This window comes from Rhinolophus sinicus, linkage group LG04 (assembly GCF_036562045.2).
Source record: "Rhinolophus sinicus isolate RSC01 linkage group LG04, ASM3656204v1, whole genome shotgun sequence".
Lineage (NCBI taxonomy): Eukaryota > Metazoa > Chordata > Mammalia > Chiroptera > Rhinolophidae > Rhinolophus > Rhinolophus sinicus.
This window is the reverse complement of record NC_133754.1, coordinates 181,228,118-181,246,828: the sequence shown is the minus strand read 5'-3', so window position 1 is coordinate 181,246,828 and position 18,711 is coordinate 181,228,118. Positions and strand designations below refer to the sequence as shown.

General features: G+C 47.5%; 1 protein-coding gene across 6 annotated transcripts in view; it reads right to left on the bottom strand.

The window, feature by feature from the left end:
- The window catches only part of MVB12B (multivesicular body subunit 12B), a 183,106-nt gene that overhangs the window by 107,573 nt on the left and 56,822 nt on the right, over positions 1 to 18,711 (bottom strand). For 5 of the 6 annotated variants that reach the window (XM_074331024.1, XM_074331026.1, XM_074331023.1 and 2 more), the window contains 2 exons: positions 14,212 to 14,341; positions 10,586 to 10,708 (listed from right to left, as the gene is read on the bottom strand). In XM_074331024.1, the coding sequence (XP_074187125.1) occupies positions 10,586 to 10,708; positions 14,212 to 14,341 (253 nt within the window). The remainder of the gene's footprint in view (positions 1 to 10,585; positions 10,709 to 14,211; positions 14,342 to 18,711) is intronic. The other variant, XM_074331027.1, reaches the window with a different exon arrangement.

Below are 18,711 nucleotides of genomic sequence, written 5' to 3'. Positions count from 1 at the left end.
ATGGCATTTATTCACTACATTTAAGTTTTATTACACTTGAACCCTGCCATGCCAAACCACCTACCTCTCATATAAAAGAAATGAAGAAAAAAGCCAAGTCTGGGGCCGCGGGCACCGCACTTCCATTCCAGATGATCTAGTCTAATCTTATAAACTGAAATATTTAAAGAGTCTCTAAACCTCACTGACCCTACTTTTAAAAACAAGGAACATATGGGCACAGCTAGCTTTTCATCTTCTTCCAGCCTACTAAAATATCCGCTTTTCCAAAATTCAAGAGGAGCGAGGCTGCCAAACTCAGATTCATAAAAGGCTGCATGCGTGAGAGCGCGCGGGGCAGGCAGTGAACGGGCCTGGGGCTGAAAACAACAAAACCTAACAAAGAACCCAAGGTGACATTCTCCTCCTCGCCCAATCTCTGAAACTGGGAGGACAATTTGCTTACAAAGTAAAGCAATGATTGATAAGGAGGTAGAATGTGGTCCATGGTCTGGAATAGTTCACGGCTCTGTTTGGTCCGGGAAGTGCCCACCCGCTGCAGGACGCTGAGGTCGAGAGTCCCCCCAATTCAGGAATCTTTAAAGCTCCTTGAAGGCAGGGAGGACGTGATGGTGGGACCTGGGTCCTAGTCCTGGCTCCTCTAAATCTTAATGCTCTAACCTGGGATAAATAAGTCACCACCTCTCCAAGTTTCAGTTTTCTCATTTGTTAAAACGAGGATCCCACGATTCTCCTCAAGGCATGGTTATAAATATGAAAACAACATACATAAAATGTTTACATAATGCCTAGCACAAGACTGTCAGAAAACTGCAGCTGAAATAATAATGATGATAATTGTATTTATTCTAATAATAATAATTATTAATATTATTACTCAACTGGAAACAAAACATCTGCTGTTCAGGAAGGATGCTCAAATTCAATGCTGCCCTCCCCACGGGCAAAAGTCCTACCCAAATAAATTCAAAGGGCCTTTTAAAAGTTACGGCAAGCAAAGGATTTTGTTTAAATATCCAAATTAATAATTGAAACCTTGCCTTGAAATAGAACAGCATGGGGGTGGGGTGGTAAAATCCTGGGAAATATCGCTTGTTTAACACCCATTTTTACTTTGTTTGGCGGCTAGATTTACACTGAGAGATCCAGGTGAAATATTCCACTGAGCTACCTGCAAATAGACTGTCAGCTTCCACTCTGATAAAAGGTAAAATACCCTCCTCTAAATGGTCTGGTTCACAAAACCGACCCTAAAGTGAACTGATAAATCTGTTCTGACACACAGAGAACTATTTTCATAATCCTGAAAAAGGCCTTTCTCCAAACCCCAGAGCTTAAACCAACTGCACAAAGAGCTCTCGTACACTTGAGAAAAAGGCATAGGAGGAAATCATTTCACATTTATAACCCTGCTTTCTGGGACCACAACAAGAGGCACACATAATCACCAGAACCACCGAGAAAAATAAGACACAAAGTCACAAAAATTACAAAGATAACACATTTACAAGCAGCAAATACCTTGTCAAAATCTGATGTGTGAGACTGAAAGCCAAGAAGGCCAGTTCAGAGGTGGGAGTTGTATTGACGAATAGTCAATTCTTCATTAAATAGAAGCTCTGACTTCCCAAGAAGCCACATTAAAAATTAATATCAAAAAGTGTATTGCTCAGCCTAAACTCATCACTCATATCCAACAACACTAAACTGCATTCTAATGAAATTTTGCCTTCAAAATGACTCTGACACCAGAACTGAGTTTGATACCATTACAAAAGCAGTCACAGCTCTGTGACACAAGCGTTTTAAAGATATTTAACCAACCTTCCTGTGTCGGTCTCTTTCACACCATCCTCCTAATCACCGGAATAAATCAAACTCCCTCTAACCCTGCTTAATCATGGTCTTTGAAGCCATTTGAGGGGGTCTGTGATGCTGGGACCCTGTCATGTATGGCCTGCACATGTTTTCCTGGTCACCATCTACGACTCAGTGGACTGGACCCGAGCCAACATTTGCACGTCTCCCCAAAAGAGGGAGAACGCAGACTGTGTCGGCGGCTCCTGATCAGAGGAGCCCGTGGAGGACGACGGCTCCCCGGACACATGCATGCTCTGCCAAGTCCTTATCTTTCAGCTGCTGGGCAGGCGTCTGGAGAAGCTGCATGTGAAGGCGGCTGGGACACCTGTGTAGCTGTACCCCAATCACATGCTCAGCTCCTGATGGAATGATTCATACCCTGGGACCATAAGTGGGGACCCTGGGACCATAAGCATTAGGGCACAGGGACAGTCTGCTTACCTGAGGTAGCTTATCTGCTACCAAAGGTAGCTTACCTGCGTGGGGTCAAGTCCTAGCTCTGACACTTAGCTGTGTGACCCTGGGAAAGGAATTTAACTTTGATCTAGGTTTTCTCATCTTAAAACAGAGGTGATAACAGTATCTGACTCACAGAGCTGTTATGAGGATTAAATGAGTTATTATTTGTAAAGCCTTTGAAACAGTGCCTGGTGCCTAGGAAATGCAATATAAGTCTCTGCTGGTTGGCTGGCTGAATAAATGAAATGACAGATGGATAAATGACAGATGATACCTGGTCCTATGTATCCAAACCAGCTCACTTCATACATTCAATAAATATTTTCTGAGTGCCTCCTATGTGCCAGGCACCTAAAATTCCAAGGTCCCTGCCATTTTGGGGCCACACATTTTTCACTGAACACTTACTGTGAGCATCAAATGAGATGACACGGTTGAAAGTATTTGCTAACTTTCGATGCACTATTATCGTCATTGTTATTGCTGTGTGACTAGCCTTTTCTGAGGCTTTAAAGGAGAAAAAGGAATGCGAGAATCCGCGTCATCAATAAGCCAGCCAATCTGGTCCTACGACCAAACAAACACACGCAGCAGGGGATGTGACACGCCATGTTGTCTGGCGCAGGCGACTGGAGGAGAGGAAGAGGGACAGCAACAGGGGCCAGGCTTTCTGGATGAGGCGAGGGCTACGCCAGGTGTGCAGGGCGCACAGGACGAGCCTCAGCATTGGACCCCGGGCTGCCTCTCAGGAGCGCAGGCCTGGCACGAGGTGAGGCACACAGCACTGGCCAGAGAGAGACGCTCTGGAACGTGCACGACGTGCTCAGGAGCCAAGAGGAGATTCACCTGATTAACGCGAGATGATGTGGGGGACGCGTCAGACAACAGGAAGCCAGTGCAGGTTCCACACAGGAAAAGAACAAGTGCAAGTTTGGAAACCCCAACGGGATGGCAGGCAACCTACTAGGACTTTAAAGTTATAGGCACAGAATGTAAACGTGGGCTGATTAAATAATACCTGAGCCCAGGAAGCCCAATCTCTAACGTAACTCTGATTTTGTGTTCAGGTCCTACCCTTCCAGAGGTGTCTTCGCTGGGTCACCTCTGGCTGTTGGTACTTGCGACTAGAGTGGGTAGAAAGCAGCACTTGCAGAGTGAGGATAATTCAAATGCACAGTGCCAATGCTTGTGTTCCCTGTGGGGGAGGAAAAAACAACACCTACATTCCAGTCTTTATCTTAAAAGGAGTGTCACATCAAGGAAGGATATGAAAATGTGTGTCTCATCTCCAGAGTCAAACAAAGAAAAAAAAATGTGTGTAGTTTCAGTGTGAAGGAAAAGGAAATCTAACTATTCCAAGTAAAGCCAGACACACATTCTGCCTGGACATGCCCTGCAGATGTGCAAGAGTCGGCAGGCCCCTGCTGGAATTGCAAGACCCAGGCCCTCCTTTAATGAGACCAGAGCTGAGCAAGCCCCTCCCGCAGGCTCACCGCCCCCACACCGTTTCTTGGTACGATGGAAGTGGGGTTCCAAATCCAAGTCCCACTTCGTTTACTAAGGAAACAAGAATCATTGGAACCAGCCCTGGGCCTTGCCTTCCAGTCTGGCTTTGATGCAGGACACATACAGAATAGTCCTCAGAAGCGATGAATCTTAACATATAGCTTTCAACTCTAAAATATAATTCCCCCCAATCCTCGGGGCTCAGCCTTCTCCTGTGAAACCTATAAAAGAGGAGAAACTGCTGGGCCTTCTCATAGGCAAAAGCCATCTGTGCCAAACCTTCTGCCACTCGGGACGGGTGGCAGACATCTTCACAAGAAAAGGAGAACTCAGCCCCTCTGATTGGTGCAATTCTGGGCCTCTCGTTCAAGTCTTGCAACTATAGGGCAGGTAACAGATGTCGTCTGTGGTACGAAGACCATCGTATGATTGAACACTGACAGAAAGCAGCCTGAGGATTTTAGACTGTCAGCTTGGAGAACAGGACTCCAGCCAGTGAGCTAAGGCTCCGACCCCGTTGCTGGCTTCTTCTGTGGGTTGATCCAAGTAGCAGAGTTGATCCCACATCGTAAGAAGGTGGGGTCAGCGAGGCTAGGCCAGAGCACGGCGCCTCCTGGGCTCCTGACAGTGGATGTGATGGGGATGAGCTTGGGTGTGCATGGCCTGGATTCCCGATCACCACAGCCTGGTGTTGTCTCTCCTTTAGGAAGAGCCATTAACCTTTTAGATGACAGCCCCGCGATCAGAGTGACAGAATGATTTTTGAGGTCAGCAAGGATCTATGTTCTCAAAACCTGACAACGACATGCAAAAGTTGTGACTGAATCCTGGGGTCCCCAAGAGGAAGACTAAATGCATGTGACAGATCTTCTGCAATCAAAATGCCCCATTTCCCAGAGTATCTGTCACAGATTGATAACATCCACGCAAAAAGTTAAGTACAATTATGTCTGTCACTAAGAAACATACTTTGGAACCTGTGACTGACAACTTGCTGAAAGCTGACAAATCACCGGAAGCTTACCGGAACAACTCAGAGCAGCGCCACGCAGCCGACAAGCGAAGCTCATCCCTCACTGACTCCGGGAGAGGCTCCCGGGAGGCCACACCTCCCAGGCGGACGCTGCGGGACAGGACTCAACAGCTGGCAAAGGAGCGTGTGCTCTGTGGTGGACAATGACACTTTCTCCCGGGAGAGGGGCAGTGTCAGTGGAGGGTCCCAGGACATGCCCACGGCCTGAGGTCTGTGCGGCGCAGAGTTCAGGTGCAGCTTCTCCAGCAGGACACTGGGGACAAGCCTCAGCACCCCAGGCCAACGGACAGGGCAGAGTGGAGCTACCAGAACCACATGTTCCACATTTTCTAGGACAGCCGGGCCCATGTCCACATACTCAGGAGATGTCCCAGAAATTCCAGCACCTTGCAGTCCAGACTGCTTATCTCAGATGGACTCCGAAAGGGACAAAAAACACTTGCTGACAGCTCATGCATGCCAGTGCTGGGATGGGGACACGGTGCCAGCACTGCCGAGGCCGCCCTGTGCCCTCATTCCTCAAGAAGGGGCCACTTCGCCAGTGCTGGGATGGAGACACGGTGCCAGCACTGCCGAGGCCGCCCTGTGCCCTCATTCCTCAAGAGGGGGCCACTTCGCCGTATAAGCCTCCTCCCCTGACAACGGCTCTGGTGAGCAAGAAGGTGATGGCTACAAGTCGGGTGACGAGGAAGGACTGAAAGCCATGTGAGCAGGCCTTGGGGACAAATGCCCTCTGCTCTATGCCCTCCCTGCCCACTGGAGCTCCCAGGAGTCACCCTTGGCAAGGCGCCTGCGACCCGAACACTCAGGTCTGCTGAATCTGAGCTTCTGAGGGTGGGGACAGGGAATCTGATACATGTCTTTAAAAAGGCTTAGGAAGAACGACTGAAGGTCTCAAAAATCCAAATACTGTTTGAATATTGCCCGCAATCGGGACTCATGGCCTCTTCAGTCGGCTTCTTCAATGCCGTAGAATTTTGACTTTGGGGAAGCTTTCTTCGTTCATCTTTAAAAACGTTAAGCCCAAATCTATGTCATTGTAACTTCAGTCCACCTCATCTGATTTTGCCTTCTGGGGCTCCCAACAACCCACCCCACCTGGAAACACTTCCACGCATTGACCACTTCAACACCCGAAGCCAGCGGCTGTATCTCTACTCAGGTCAAACCTCAGCAATTCCTCACACTCAAATTCAATGCCTGAGTGGGGTCACTTTTACAAGGTGGTGCGTGGTGGTGGCCACGACCCTCTCAAAATGCCTGACAGGTGTGGGACACCGCCTGGTGGGATGGCCCCACTGTGCAACCAGGCTACATCCCACACACCCAAGCTCGTACCCAGCCCGGTTATTTCACACAAACCACGGCTATGCCAGGTCTCCTCAGTTGGGTTCTTGGGCAATTGATTTCTGAACCTCAGGAGGCCCTGTGCGCTTTCACCGTCACCTTTCATCTGCTGGTCCAGCTGTAAAGGAGATGGGGAGTATCGATTCTGTCATGCAGCACATCAGCTCTCCCTAATGACTCTTTGTCATCTGCAAATTTGATAAGCACGCTTCTGATGTCTTTATCAAGCCATTGGTTCTACAGTTCAGCAAACCAGGGCCAGCAGTTCACCAGGCACCCCCTCTTGGGATGACAGAACCATACATTCACCCACACTCTGGGGCTACTGGGGCTCCATCAATTGTGAATTCACTTGCCTCCCAGAACTTGTCCAAACCTTGGTACCAGCAGCCGCCAAACCTTTTCTTCCCGGCAGAACCATCTGTGAGACCCGGTAGGTGAGACAGGTGAAGGGAGCGGCTCTGGTTGAAGCAGGAAGGTGCTCTTCCATCTGCACTCTGCCCCAAGGCAGCAGCACAGAACAGAATCAGAAACGCCTGCACCAGGCAGACTCGCAAAGCTGAGGCCAGCCCGGAAGTGACAAGGGGAGATGGGACCGTGCCCCAGCCCCCAGGCCTGCCCCATCCTGATGAAGTAGGTGGGCAGAGGATGGAGCAGCACTGACACACAGAGAGACAATAGAGGCTCCAGGAAGAAGTGCCATGCCCTTCTTCACTTGGAAATCTCGAGAAACGTGTGCAGAGATGTCTGTGTATGAGACAGAGTCGCTGAATGAGAAAGAGGCCCTCTACCAAGACGTCTTCTCCTGCCTGTGGCCACAGATGTCGCCAAACACTGCGTCCAGTTCACCAGATACGGCCGAGGGGCAGCCTCGGCCTCTCCAGGGGCCTGTCCTTTCTGAAGGAGGACTGTTTCTGGCCCCATGACTAGCACTCTCTGCAGAAAGGAAATGGGCAGGAAGCACTCGTTCCTGGGGCTGTACCTGCCTCTAGAAAGAGAAGGCAGTTTTGCTAGGACCATGAGGTCCTCAGGTGATGACACATCATCTTTGAAAAGGTCCACCAACTGCCCCTTTTGTCTGAAATGAGCTGGGGGGGTCACAGCTCTCCAAAAAAAAACGGCAGGGAATTCTTTGAAATATGAGTGGCAACATAAGAAATGGAGGCAGAGCACACGATTTTAGCTTTTGAGACAAAGGCTCAAGCCCAAGAAGGCAATAAGGTCTGCTACTGGCCCCTCCCTCGTTCCCTTCCAGTTCCCACAGGGGATTTGCTGGGAAAATGGCCTGCTGCCCGTGGCTCAGGAACCCGGGGGCCAATCCTCCCGCCGCTGCCTCCGACTCTGGTCAGTAGAGGGCGATGCAGCACCATCTTCTCACTCTAGCCTTGGCTTTGCAACTTGATCCTGGCGTCCACACAAAGACCTGGCTTAAAGAAGTATTTCTCATGTGTGTGGTTTAATACGACATGAGAAAGAAGCAGCAAAACACAACATTGCTATGATATGATATCACCTATGTAAAAAGTACACAGAAGAATGACTTGAAGGAAATATAACCAAGGTTCTGCGCCTTTGCTCACTGGAAATGGGATTTCTGTCTTCATTATTTTCTATACTCTCAATGTTCTACAAGCTTATATTACTCTCACAATCAGAAAAAGACCCAGGAGTGCTCAAGGGCTTGGAGTCGTGGGGGCGGAGGGAGAGCAGCATGAGGCCCTAGGCTGTTGGAGACGCATTTGTCCACAACGGAATACATGCCTAGATCGGAGCTGAGCTCTGGGAGGTAACAGGCACTGGACATGCCCTCGAGTTCACAACTTGACCGCAACACAAAGTGAGGCATAACAGCGGAGAAGTGCTCAGAGAAGAGAGTCCCAGACGCATGGTGTTCAGGGAAGGCTTCCTGTGAGAGGGGGCATTTGAGCTGATATCTAAGGCCCGGATGTGAGACACATCCACTGTACAGGGGTCCACACAAGCAAAGAGACAGAAGCATGAAACAGGAAGGTAAGAAGAGGCTACCAGTTTAGCTTAAAGTTTGAGGCTCAGGGCTGGAGAAGAAGACAAGAAGTTGTGGGGACCCACAGAGCCGCCACTGGGAGCACAAGCATCTCCCACAGCTCACCACCAGCGAGGAAGCTGCCACATTTCTCTGCTGGCGAGATTACAGAGACCTGAAGCCTCAGGAAATAAAGCAACATGCTCATCATGTCACAAATCTTCAATGGAAAATTTGAATAATTGGCATTTCATTTTTTTTAAAATCAAAGATATTGGATAAGAAAATAATACAAAAATCAAAGAAACAAAAAAAAAGCCCTGAAGAATTAGGAGGTTCATATAGGTGTACATGCCACCGGTAAATTACCACCCAGCGAGGGGAGGAGAGCTTGGGACAGACAGGTGGTTTTTACTGGGAAGCATTAATGTAACATTCAATTACCCTACTGCATACGGGCTGACTTAACTCAGCCAAATTAGAATACATTTTATATTGACTACTTTGACATTTGTTTTATTTGGCGAGTAAAACAAAACTGACCCAATTTCCTTGCAGCCATTGTAAACCAAAACTGTACAAGAGGTTATAAAATATATAAGCCTTATAAACACTTTGTTCTGATGCACTACCTCAGTTCCGCCCGGCGCCCCGTGGCCTGTGTTCCTGGCCCGTCTCACTTCCATCGCCAGTGACTGTGCCTCCCACTGACCGGCAAGCTTCTGGAGAGATCACTCTTCCTGCTTTAACCGGGAGAATCAGTGCTCTTTCCTTATCCAACAGAAAGATAAAACCTGCCCTGAGGCCGTGCCCAGTTCTAGGCCTTTCCAGCCACATGATGTTAATAGGGAGCAGCTCCAGGGGTGATGCGTCTAAGCTGATCCTGAGCACAGGTGATGGGCTTGAGATGATTGTGAGCACAGGTGATGGGCCTGAGCTGATTGTGAGCACAGGTGATGGGCCCGAGATGATTGTGAGCACAGGTGATGGGCCTGAGCTGATTGTGAGCACAGGTGATGGGCCTGAGCTGATTGTGAGCACAGGTGATGGGCCCGAGATGACCCCGAGCACAGGTGATGGGCCTGAGATGACCTGGAGCACAGGTGACGCAGAGGTGACACTGATTGCAGCTGTGACAATGCTCTGGGTAGTGACAAAGGAACTGAGCTATGCTAGCCTGGGACTCCTAAGCCAGACAGACCCTCAACTGCTCGACCTGCAACTCTGGGTAGCTCATTAGCTATTCATATCTTTTCAAACCAAAGTGAACTGGAAAACTGCTTCTAAAGTTTCAGGCGATTCCAGGGGTAGTTAAGTTTACGTACCACTCTTGGTTTGTGAAACTGTCAGGAGAAAGCCCAGACTGTCTTTCTGAGGGATGCCCTGAAGGACAGAGTCCTCCGAGCTGCTGTTATGACAGCGCGCCTTTCCGAGGGAGGCAGGTGCTCAGCTCGCGCAGCGAGCAGTGCAGACAGCTGGCGTCCACACCACTCTGTTCTCTGTGCCTCCCGGAGGGCACGGTGGGGGCTGTGGAGAGCAGGAGGGGAGCCCCCCGTGACTGTTTGGTCCTGTTCCCGACAGATTCATCTCTATTTGCCCACGTGGAAGCTTTTAGATCCGTTCTCATTTACGTTACATCAATCCCCACGTGATGCCGCCTCGCCAATTCTTGTTTTATTTATTTTGTAATCCCTCTCTCGAACTTAATCCATCACTGCTGTTTGTTCCTCGTCCTCCAGAACTGTACTAGTGACGCAGATGTTTTTTTAAATCTGACAGCATCCTTTCCCCATCTGCTTCTTGCAGAAAGTATCCAGACCATTACCACCTCTACGACGACCGAAACCAGCTGCAGAGCGACCAGTTTACCCTCCCAAGTTTCTTTGTGGAAGCAATTATTAAAGCTAACATCCCCTGCAAAACTTCTCACTATTCTCAGGCCAACACGACTGATTTCTTAGTTGTAGCTCATTGGGAAAGGAAACAATATGAAAATGAGCATAATTACTTACCAACCCTCCTGGGTTTCAAATGAGTTGCTGGCCAAGGCAGAGAAGGAATTCCACCTTCTTACAGCCAGTGTGCCGGTGTCTGTGTGCAGCTAGGAGCTCTTTAGAATAGCAAGCCAATTTAAAGTTGCATGTTCTATTTCAGGAGCCTTCAGAACATGTACAAAATGGAATACCAAATGGCTTTTACATTCAAGTAATGCAAAGGTTTCTAATTGGGTTTTTAAACATGTCCTCCCGAGGTGTATCGCTTCGGCACCATTTCAGCAGATATCAAGTGGAGGTGTTCTGAAATGCTGTGCAGTGGGACCCAAGACCACGTGACTGTAAGATGCATGGCAGCACGAGATGCCACTGACAGGGCCTCACCTGGGGAGGTTGGGGGCTGGGGTGGAAGCAGCAGATGACTGGGATGGCGTCGTGGGTTGAGAGGAGTCATGATTTCTTGGTACTCTGCCCATTCGATACCAGATCCCCATGCTGTTCAGTTCCCTTTAGGAGAAAAGAGAAATCTTCATGGCGCTGTTTAGCACAAAGCACTTACCTGGGTGACAAAGCAAACCAACTCCTTTAAAAGAGTCAGAGCCTCAAACACCAGGGAATCACTTCTCATCTACAAAGATCGGTTATATCACCTCCTCTGTGCTCTGGGTGCCACAGTTCAGAGCTGAATGTGAGGGCAACTGTCCCAACTAGGTGAGCCTTTATGACATGGTCTTCTCCACCCACCGGAGCTTGTCTTCCTACTGTACTTTGACATTTCCCTTGTTTCTCAGTCTTTAAAATTGTTTTTATTTTGCCATTTAATTGTAGGTGTTCACATGACAATCCACTTCAAGTCCTTTGTATGGTTTGGGTGAGATAGAGCAGTGGGTTTTAACTCCCAGGGGAATCAGCCTCACCTGTTTCTAGGACATGCCCCAAGTTCTGGATAAAGCTCCTTACTGCAGGGATGTCACCTACAGGTGGCCTCGTTCTCAGGGTCAGCTTGGGAGGTACCTTCAAACCACGAAGCAGGTGCCCCATGACAACAACTAAGAATGGACACAAAAGGGCCTGACAGATGCCACCTCAGGTTTCCTGTGACTTGATAGGCCCAGCTGCACACCACACAGCTACAAGTGTTTATGGGACAGTTTGTTCTTAGGAATTATAATGAGATTATTTTAGCCACATCCAATTTACAACTTCTCAACTGCCCCAAAAAAACTGCATCTTGGGATATAGAGGAATATCATCTCTTCAAAATATGAAAACAGGGTGGCCGGTTTTCTCAGTGGTTAGAGCACAGAACTCATAACACCAGGGTCGCCAGTTTGATTCCCATATGGGCCAGTGAGCTGCGCCCTCTCATAACTAGATTGAAAACAACAACTTGACTTGGAGTTGAAGGGTCCTGGAAAAATACACTGTTCCCCAATATTCCCCAATAAAAATTTACAAAATATGAGAACAGACTTGTTCAATGGATACTTCCAGTAGCTTCTCAGTCTACTATAATCACGTCTTATTAGATAGATGGCTGATTCCAATTGGCTGCACCGACTTCACCACATCTCCATGGTGTCTCTCCCCTTCTCCCTGGCAGGCCTTGGAGGAGCTGTTCCCATTTGAGGTTTGTCTCCCACAGCAGACAACCCAACGCTTGCAAAAAAAACATGTGGAGTTGGGCATGTTTTTAAGAGAAAGTGACTTAGAGTTCTGAATTGAGTTCTCTTTCCTTATTGTCTGCCTCTGGAAAAGAATTTTTGCCCCAAGATGAAACAAAAATAGACTGTATTTAACAATCTTTTCAAAATGACATAAAAGAAAGAAGATTCTAGTTTTGATCATCAAAGTATATGGTAAGAATCTATTCTTTAGAATTGGTTACATTGGTTAAAGTGGTATAGTTTATAACTAAAAACACACATAGTAACTGAAATTAGACTTTAAAAATTCATCATTAAATTGTGGCCTTCTACAAGTCGTATGTAAACGGCTGCTTCTAAGATACCTGAAGTATGGTTATGCTCTTAACTACTTCCTACTCCTACTCACATAAATAATTTAAACCACGGTACAAAACAGGGTTTTTGAGCACGAAGGAAGAGAATGAGCATCGAGTCCTGCTCAAGGACCACAAACTCCTGAGATTACTAGCTGAACAGTCTAAACAAACTCCTGTGCACCAAAATGAAAATAATCTCTATTTCTGTGAGACCAGCTGCCCAAGCAAACACCGCAGCCCCTCTATTGCCCAGTCTGTGTCTAACTTACCGGGAAAGGCCCTGGGTTTGAAAGAGAAGGGTCTGGGCTCGAGTTAACAAGAAGCAAAATAGAGCACAACCCAGACCCAGGAGGCTGACTTCAAAAGCCAAGTAGGAGCACGCGTCCGTGGGGACCCACAGGGACAAGTGAGATGCCTGCACAGCCGACCAGGGTGGCACACAGCTGAGGGGCTGAAAACCATCGGCCACACTGAGGAACTGGGAAGACCCGAGTTTCAGTTGACTGAGAATAATGAACATCTATTATCCTTTGGACACCCAGCATCCATTCACCTCCCCGCCCCATTCTGACTCCCCGCTGCATTTGGGGGGCAGCTACCCTCTCATTCTTATTCCCTGAGTTTCAATGAAACTGACCCCAATTCCAGCTCAGCAACGGGAAGAGAGAACATTTTCCAGGTAGCAGTGATGGGTTCAGAGTGCACATGACCCCAGTGAGATCAATCAAGACCAACGAGACTGAATTCTAGAACTTCTATGTGAATTATCGAGAACAGAGACTTGCTCTTTGCCTCGGGACTTGAACCTGGAGAAGTAGGTGAACGGACGGCACCACTGTTTCTCCACTAGGGGAGAACATGTCCAGGGATGGGGTCCCCCGTGAGGAATCAGAGCAAGGAGCAAGGGGGAAACTAGACCCCAGTGACGTCCTCTGACCGCCTACTTCCAGCCACACCTGAAGCCAACCTGCTCCTGAACTCTGCTGTTGTGTCAGATAACAAATTCTTCCTCTTGCAGAAGCCAGCTTGGGGTGGGTTTCCTGTCACTTACAATCAAAAGAGCCAAGAGGGAAATCCTGAGATTCCCTGTACTTAGTATTTATGAAGCAGCTTCAGAGCCAGGCCCGTGCCCGGCAGTGAGGCTACAGGGTGAATAAGACACAGTGGGCCCAGCCCTCAGCAGTCCTCTGCTTGTCGGGGAAGACGAACATCAGACCAAAACACTGCCCCCCAAATTAGCACGTGGTCATATCAAGTTTTTCCCCGAATCAGAACCCTCCAATGGCTTCCTGGTGCCCCTGGAATAAATCCAAACCTCTGTCGTGTCCTACGAGGTCCTGCCACGGCACCCCTCATCCCGATTCCTCCGCGCTCGGCCATGCAGCCTCTCCGGGCTGCGTTTGCCCCCTAACGTGCCATGTTCATTCCCACCGTACACTTGCTCTTCTCCTCTGCCTTCAAATCTCTGCATGCTGGTTTCTTCTTGACCTTGAGTTCTCTGCTCAAATGTCACCTTCCTGAGCCCCTAGCTGACATAGCCCCGTTCATTTCTGTGTTTCATTTCCTTCACTAGTTGAAATGGTCTCATTTATTTCCTGTTTGTTGCTCGTCAGCCCTAGTACAACACAAACTCTATGAGAGCAGGCTCTGGTTTGTCCGAGTCACCACCATGTCCAGGGTCTTGGGCCCAGTGGTCACAAAGGAGAGAACACCTTGGCTTTCGGCCACCTGGGAAGGCCCTGAGGACCTAAAGGACGAGCACACGGAAGGACAGGGGAAGGAAAGGCCTAGATGGAGCGAGCAGCATGAACAAAGGCACGGAGGGGTTGGTAGTGTGGCGTTTCGGCCTGGCTGTGGCATATGCAGGACGGGTGGAAACGAGAGCTAAGGTCGAAAACCTCATGGGCCCCTCAGAAAATCTGAGGGCTACGTCCCCAGAAGTGACCTGACCGACCTGAGTCCTCTCAGCAGAGAGAAGAGACGAGATCTGTGTTGTAAGACTTACCCAATAAACGTGTACTGAGGGGGCGCCTGCTTGGTCCGGCCCATGATCCGAATGTCGCAAATTGCAGCTTCAGTTGAATCCCGTGGGATAAATTTAATGCACAGCCTCTTCTTTCTAAAAGCTACTTCCTCTGAAGGAAAAAACAAGAAAAGGTATGAGTCTTCCAGAGATGCCAACATCTCAATTCTGAGCACTATGGCTCCCGTCACATTCCTTCCCCAGCAGCGGAAATGACCGGTCATCCTAGTGGCCCTACAGGAGGGCCAGGCTCTACCTTCCTGCCCTCCGCAGGGCCGCAGTGGACAGACTGAGACTGCAGAGTAGGCACCAGTTCCCATGCTCTGCGTTCAGGACCCAACCCCAGGCATCCTCTGCAGAGAAGGCACTCCCAGGATAACTTCTACCTCTGCAAGGAGAAGCAGCTTGGAATAAACCCTGGCGCTGGCTCCTAAGAGCCACAACCACAACCAGCTCAGCGCTCCAGCCGTCAGACACACACATGCGGACACCCTGAGTATTATTACATTTTACTATCTGGACTTTCTTCCTTTTTACTTTTCACTATAGAATTTTCAAACATTCCCCAAACTAGAGAGAACAGTAAATGAATCCACATGTTCCAGTCACCCCATTTCAACACTGTCAAAAATGGACAAGCTGTTCTCACCCACACACACAACTTAGTTCTGCTGGAGAATTTAAAATGAATCTCTGACACCATGTCTTGTCACCCGTCAATATCTCAGTAGGCATCTATGGCAGACAATTGTTTTAAACATGACCACCATGCCGTTATCATTCCTAACAAAATGAACAATGATTTCTTACTATCATACAACAGACGGTCTATAGTCAAGTTTTCTCCATTATCTCAAAAATGCCATTTAACTGTTGGTTTGTCTGAATTTGGTTGTTAGGTCTTTTAAGTCTCTTTTACTGTAACAACCTCTCCACTCTTCCTTTGTCTTCTGGGCACTGATTAGTTGGAGAAACTGGGTCATTCCCCTGTACTTCCTGTAAACTGGCAGTTGCAGCTAAAGGCTGTAAGGTTCAGGTTAGATCTTGTTAGGCAGGAACAATTCACAGGTGGTGTCTGCACCGCCTATGGTATCATGGCACGTGACATGGCGTCCAGCTATGCCACCCTTGGCTTCCGGTGGTGTCAGCCTGGTACCTGGTTATAGAGTCCCCCAACACCCATTCTCTGAGCAGTGTTTACTTCCCCTGTGACTGTTGTCTAGATCCATAATTTCACAAAAGATTTCAAAATGGTCATTTTCAAAATCTGTCGATCCTTCTGCTTTCATTAGCTGGAATTCTCTTATATAAAAAATAACTTCTTCCTCAACTACTTGATCTCTCTGAAATAGGCTTTGTGTAGGGGAAAAAAGATAAATACATGACTCATTTATCAAGTCTTAGAGTAATGAGTCAGTGCACTAGCAACCTCCAGTGGTGACCAAGAAGGTATTGGTTTGTTCATGTGTGGTTTTCAAACGTGAGTTTCAGTCAGTTGCAGTTACTCAGTACATGAGTCAGATGGAAACTGGGTTGAAGTCCCAACTCTGCCATTTTCCAGCACTATGACCTTAATTTCTCTTAGCCTCGGTTCCATTACCTGTAAAAGGGTGTTATTGAAAGCCCACCCCATAGGAGCATAGGGTGGGTGAAACGGGATAAAACATACACTTCACTTAGCCCAGTGCCTGGCACATAGTAAGTGCTCAGGCAAGAATAGCCATGAATATCCTTAACATCGTTATTACACGGAAGCCTCCAGCACACAATTTACGTCAGGGTTTGGCATTGGCTTTCAAGACCTTTTGGTCCTGGGGCAGGAAATAAGCACATACAAATCCGGGAGCAGAATGAGGCGCGGAGGCTGACGTCACCAACAGATCAGAATCAGGGGAGGTGTTTGGTTGTTGTTGGGGAGGGGATTATTTTTAAAAGAGCCAGGTGGAAGCTCAGAAAATTTGTGGGTTCTTTTCCTAGGCGAGGAAACTGAGGGCTAGGGCAGACCTACAAGCGATGAACAATAATGTCCTGAATCCAGACCCCAAACATTATACCCAACAAGGCAGAGAGTGTATCCTGGGGGAAAATGGCCTGAGCAACCCTGCACCTTCAAAAACTATTAGCTGATAAGATCAGGCCTTTGAAAGTATGAAGAAGGTGAGATTTGTCCTCAAAGGAAACGAAAATGTGGATATTTTACTTGCTTTTGCTAGGCTGCTCTTTGCTCTATTCCTCCATCCAGGCAACTCGGGGTAAGAGATGGCGCCACTAATTACACATGCTTAAACAGGCCTAGTTTTAAGTAAACATATTATAGAGTCAACAGAAATGTGTTCAGTCACGCTAATGAACACAGAGGAAGGACACAGCATTTTACCAAAACAATCTTCCACTTTTTAAGTACTATATGGATTGCAACAACTGTATTTTAAATGAATTACAGGAGTCTCATCTTTTTGGCTGACTTTATAAAATCAGGTCCTTAAATGCACTCAAACTGCATCACAGAGCTGACTGACCATACATAGGTTTATCTGGTCAGCTTGGGCTCACCTGTCCCCTGGGTAAAGGTTCCGGGAAATGATCGTATGACCCGAAATGAATAGGCTAGCCTAAACTCACCCTCCTTGTGTGACAAGAAACTTGTTGAAGATACCAGGACAACCTCAGGACAACACAGCGCAGCAACCAACATGCCCCTAATTACCGGGAGAGGCTTCCCACCCAGGCTCACCCCACAGCAGCCACACCACAGGCCACGCGGGACTCAGCCCTGGGCCTCCTCACTTAACTGGTTCAGCAAATTGAGAGGAAAATGCAGGATGGGAAATCCCTTCTGGCTCTACAGTGTACTAATAGAAAGACATTATAAGTCAATTCGTTGTCAAAAGCGAACACCAATGTAAATTTTAAAACTAAGAAAAACACTGAGAAAAAGTGGGAACTTGATACAAGTCTATAGGCAATTTTAGTTCTTCAGCAGACACGTCATTAAGAATAAGCAAAAGCAGCAAGCAAACACTTGTGAAAATGTTCAGTCTTGCTAATAAATAATGAAGTGAAAATTAAATAAAATTAGCATAGCAAAACTAAATAAAAAATTTAAAACCTATGCAGGCAGGCCTGTGAAAAACAGGTACAAGTCTGGATCATTAGTGGCACTGTGAATTGGTATTTCTGGAAGTTAATCTGGCAAGAGAGTAATAAAGCTTATCTTTATTGAGCCCATCCTCTGAGCAAGGCCCGGTGTATGGTGGGTACCTCAGGTGATTAAAAGATAAATTAAACATGGATCTTGCCCTCAAAGAAAGAGATAAGTAGCAAAGACATGGATAAAACATATAAATGGTTAAAATGCAAGCTAAAAACATTATGAAGTAAACAACATCCCCCCAATTTACAGATGAGAAAACCGAGGCCCAGGAGGGTCAAGTCCTACAGTTTGTAAGTGGCAGAGCCAGACTCAATATCATGTGAGTATGGCTCCAGAGCACACGTTCTCCACTATGCCCAGCTGCAGTTTGTCCCAGTGGAGGTAAAGATGGGAATTCAGAGGCAGAATCAATCACTCCCTTTGGCTTCCCACCATTGTAACTCACATGTGCTTACTTCCCTCCATCCCTTCAATAAATGTGTGCTGTGCCTGGTGCGATGAAAAGCAATCAAGAAGGCAGACCTCCAAATGATAATAACCCTGACCATTGATGTTGTTAGGCATCCTTGTTTTCAGGACCAGGTTACCCGCGACACTAAGGTCCTTGAGGGGAGGGCTGGTACCTCAGTCATCTTTCTGTCCCACAGCCTGCAGTGCTGACTAGGCACTCATCAATCTTAACGGCCTTGGAGAGGAGAGCTTGCTTCAAACTGGTATCTAGGGACCAGAGGCTGCCTGATGCAGGTGGGAGAACTTAGGATCATCCTGAAAGATGCGGAGGATGTGGACATTCAGAGTTATGGGAAAGGGCATTTCAGGCAGGGAAAACAACAAAGCAAATATGTAGAGTTAGAAAAGAAAGGGGTATAGAAAGTGAACAGTGGGTGGCTCAGTTTGGGTAAAGTATAGGGTGCTTGTAGATGAGGAATATGTTTGTAGAGGAGGGTTGGGGACCTTCGACCACAGAAGGCCTAAACCCAGTAGACTCAAGTACTTGGAAACTTATCACAAGGAAATCATTCAAAATCTACACTACAGCCAAACTGATGTACAGATTCAACACCACTCCTATCAAAATCCTAGCTGGTTTCTTTACAGAAATTGATAAATCTTAAAATTCACCTGGAAATTCAAGGGACTCAGAAAAAAAAAAAGAAAATCATGGGACCCAGAACAGCCAAAATCATCTTGAAAAAAGAGAAACAAAATTGGAGGAATCATACTGCCTGGTTTCAAAACCTGCTACAAAGCTACAGTACTCAAGACTGTGATACTGACATAAGGAAAGACAGAGATCAATGGAAGAGAACTCAGAGCCTAGAAACAAA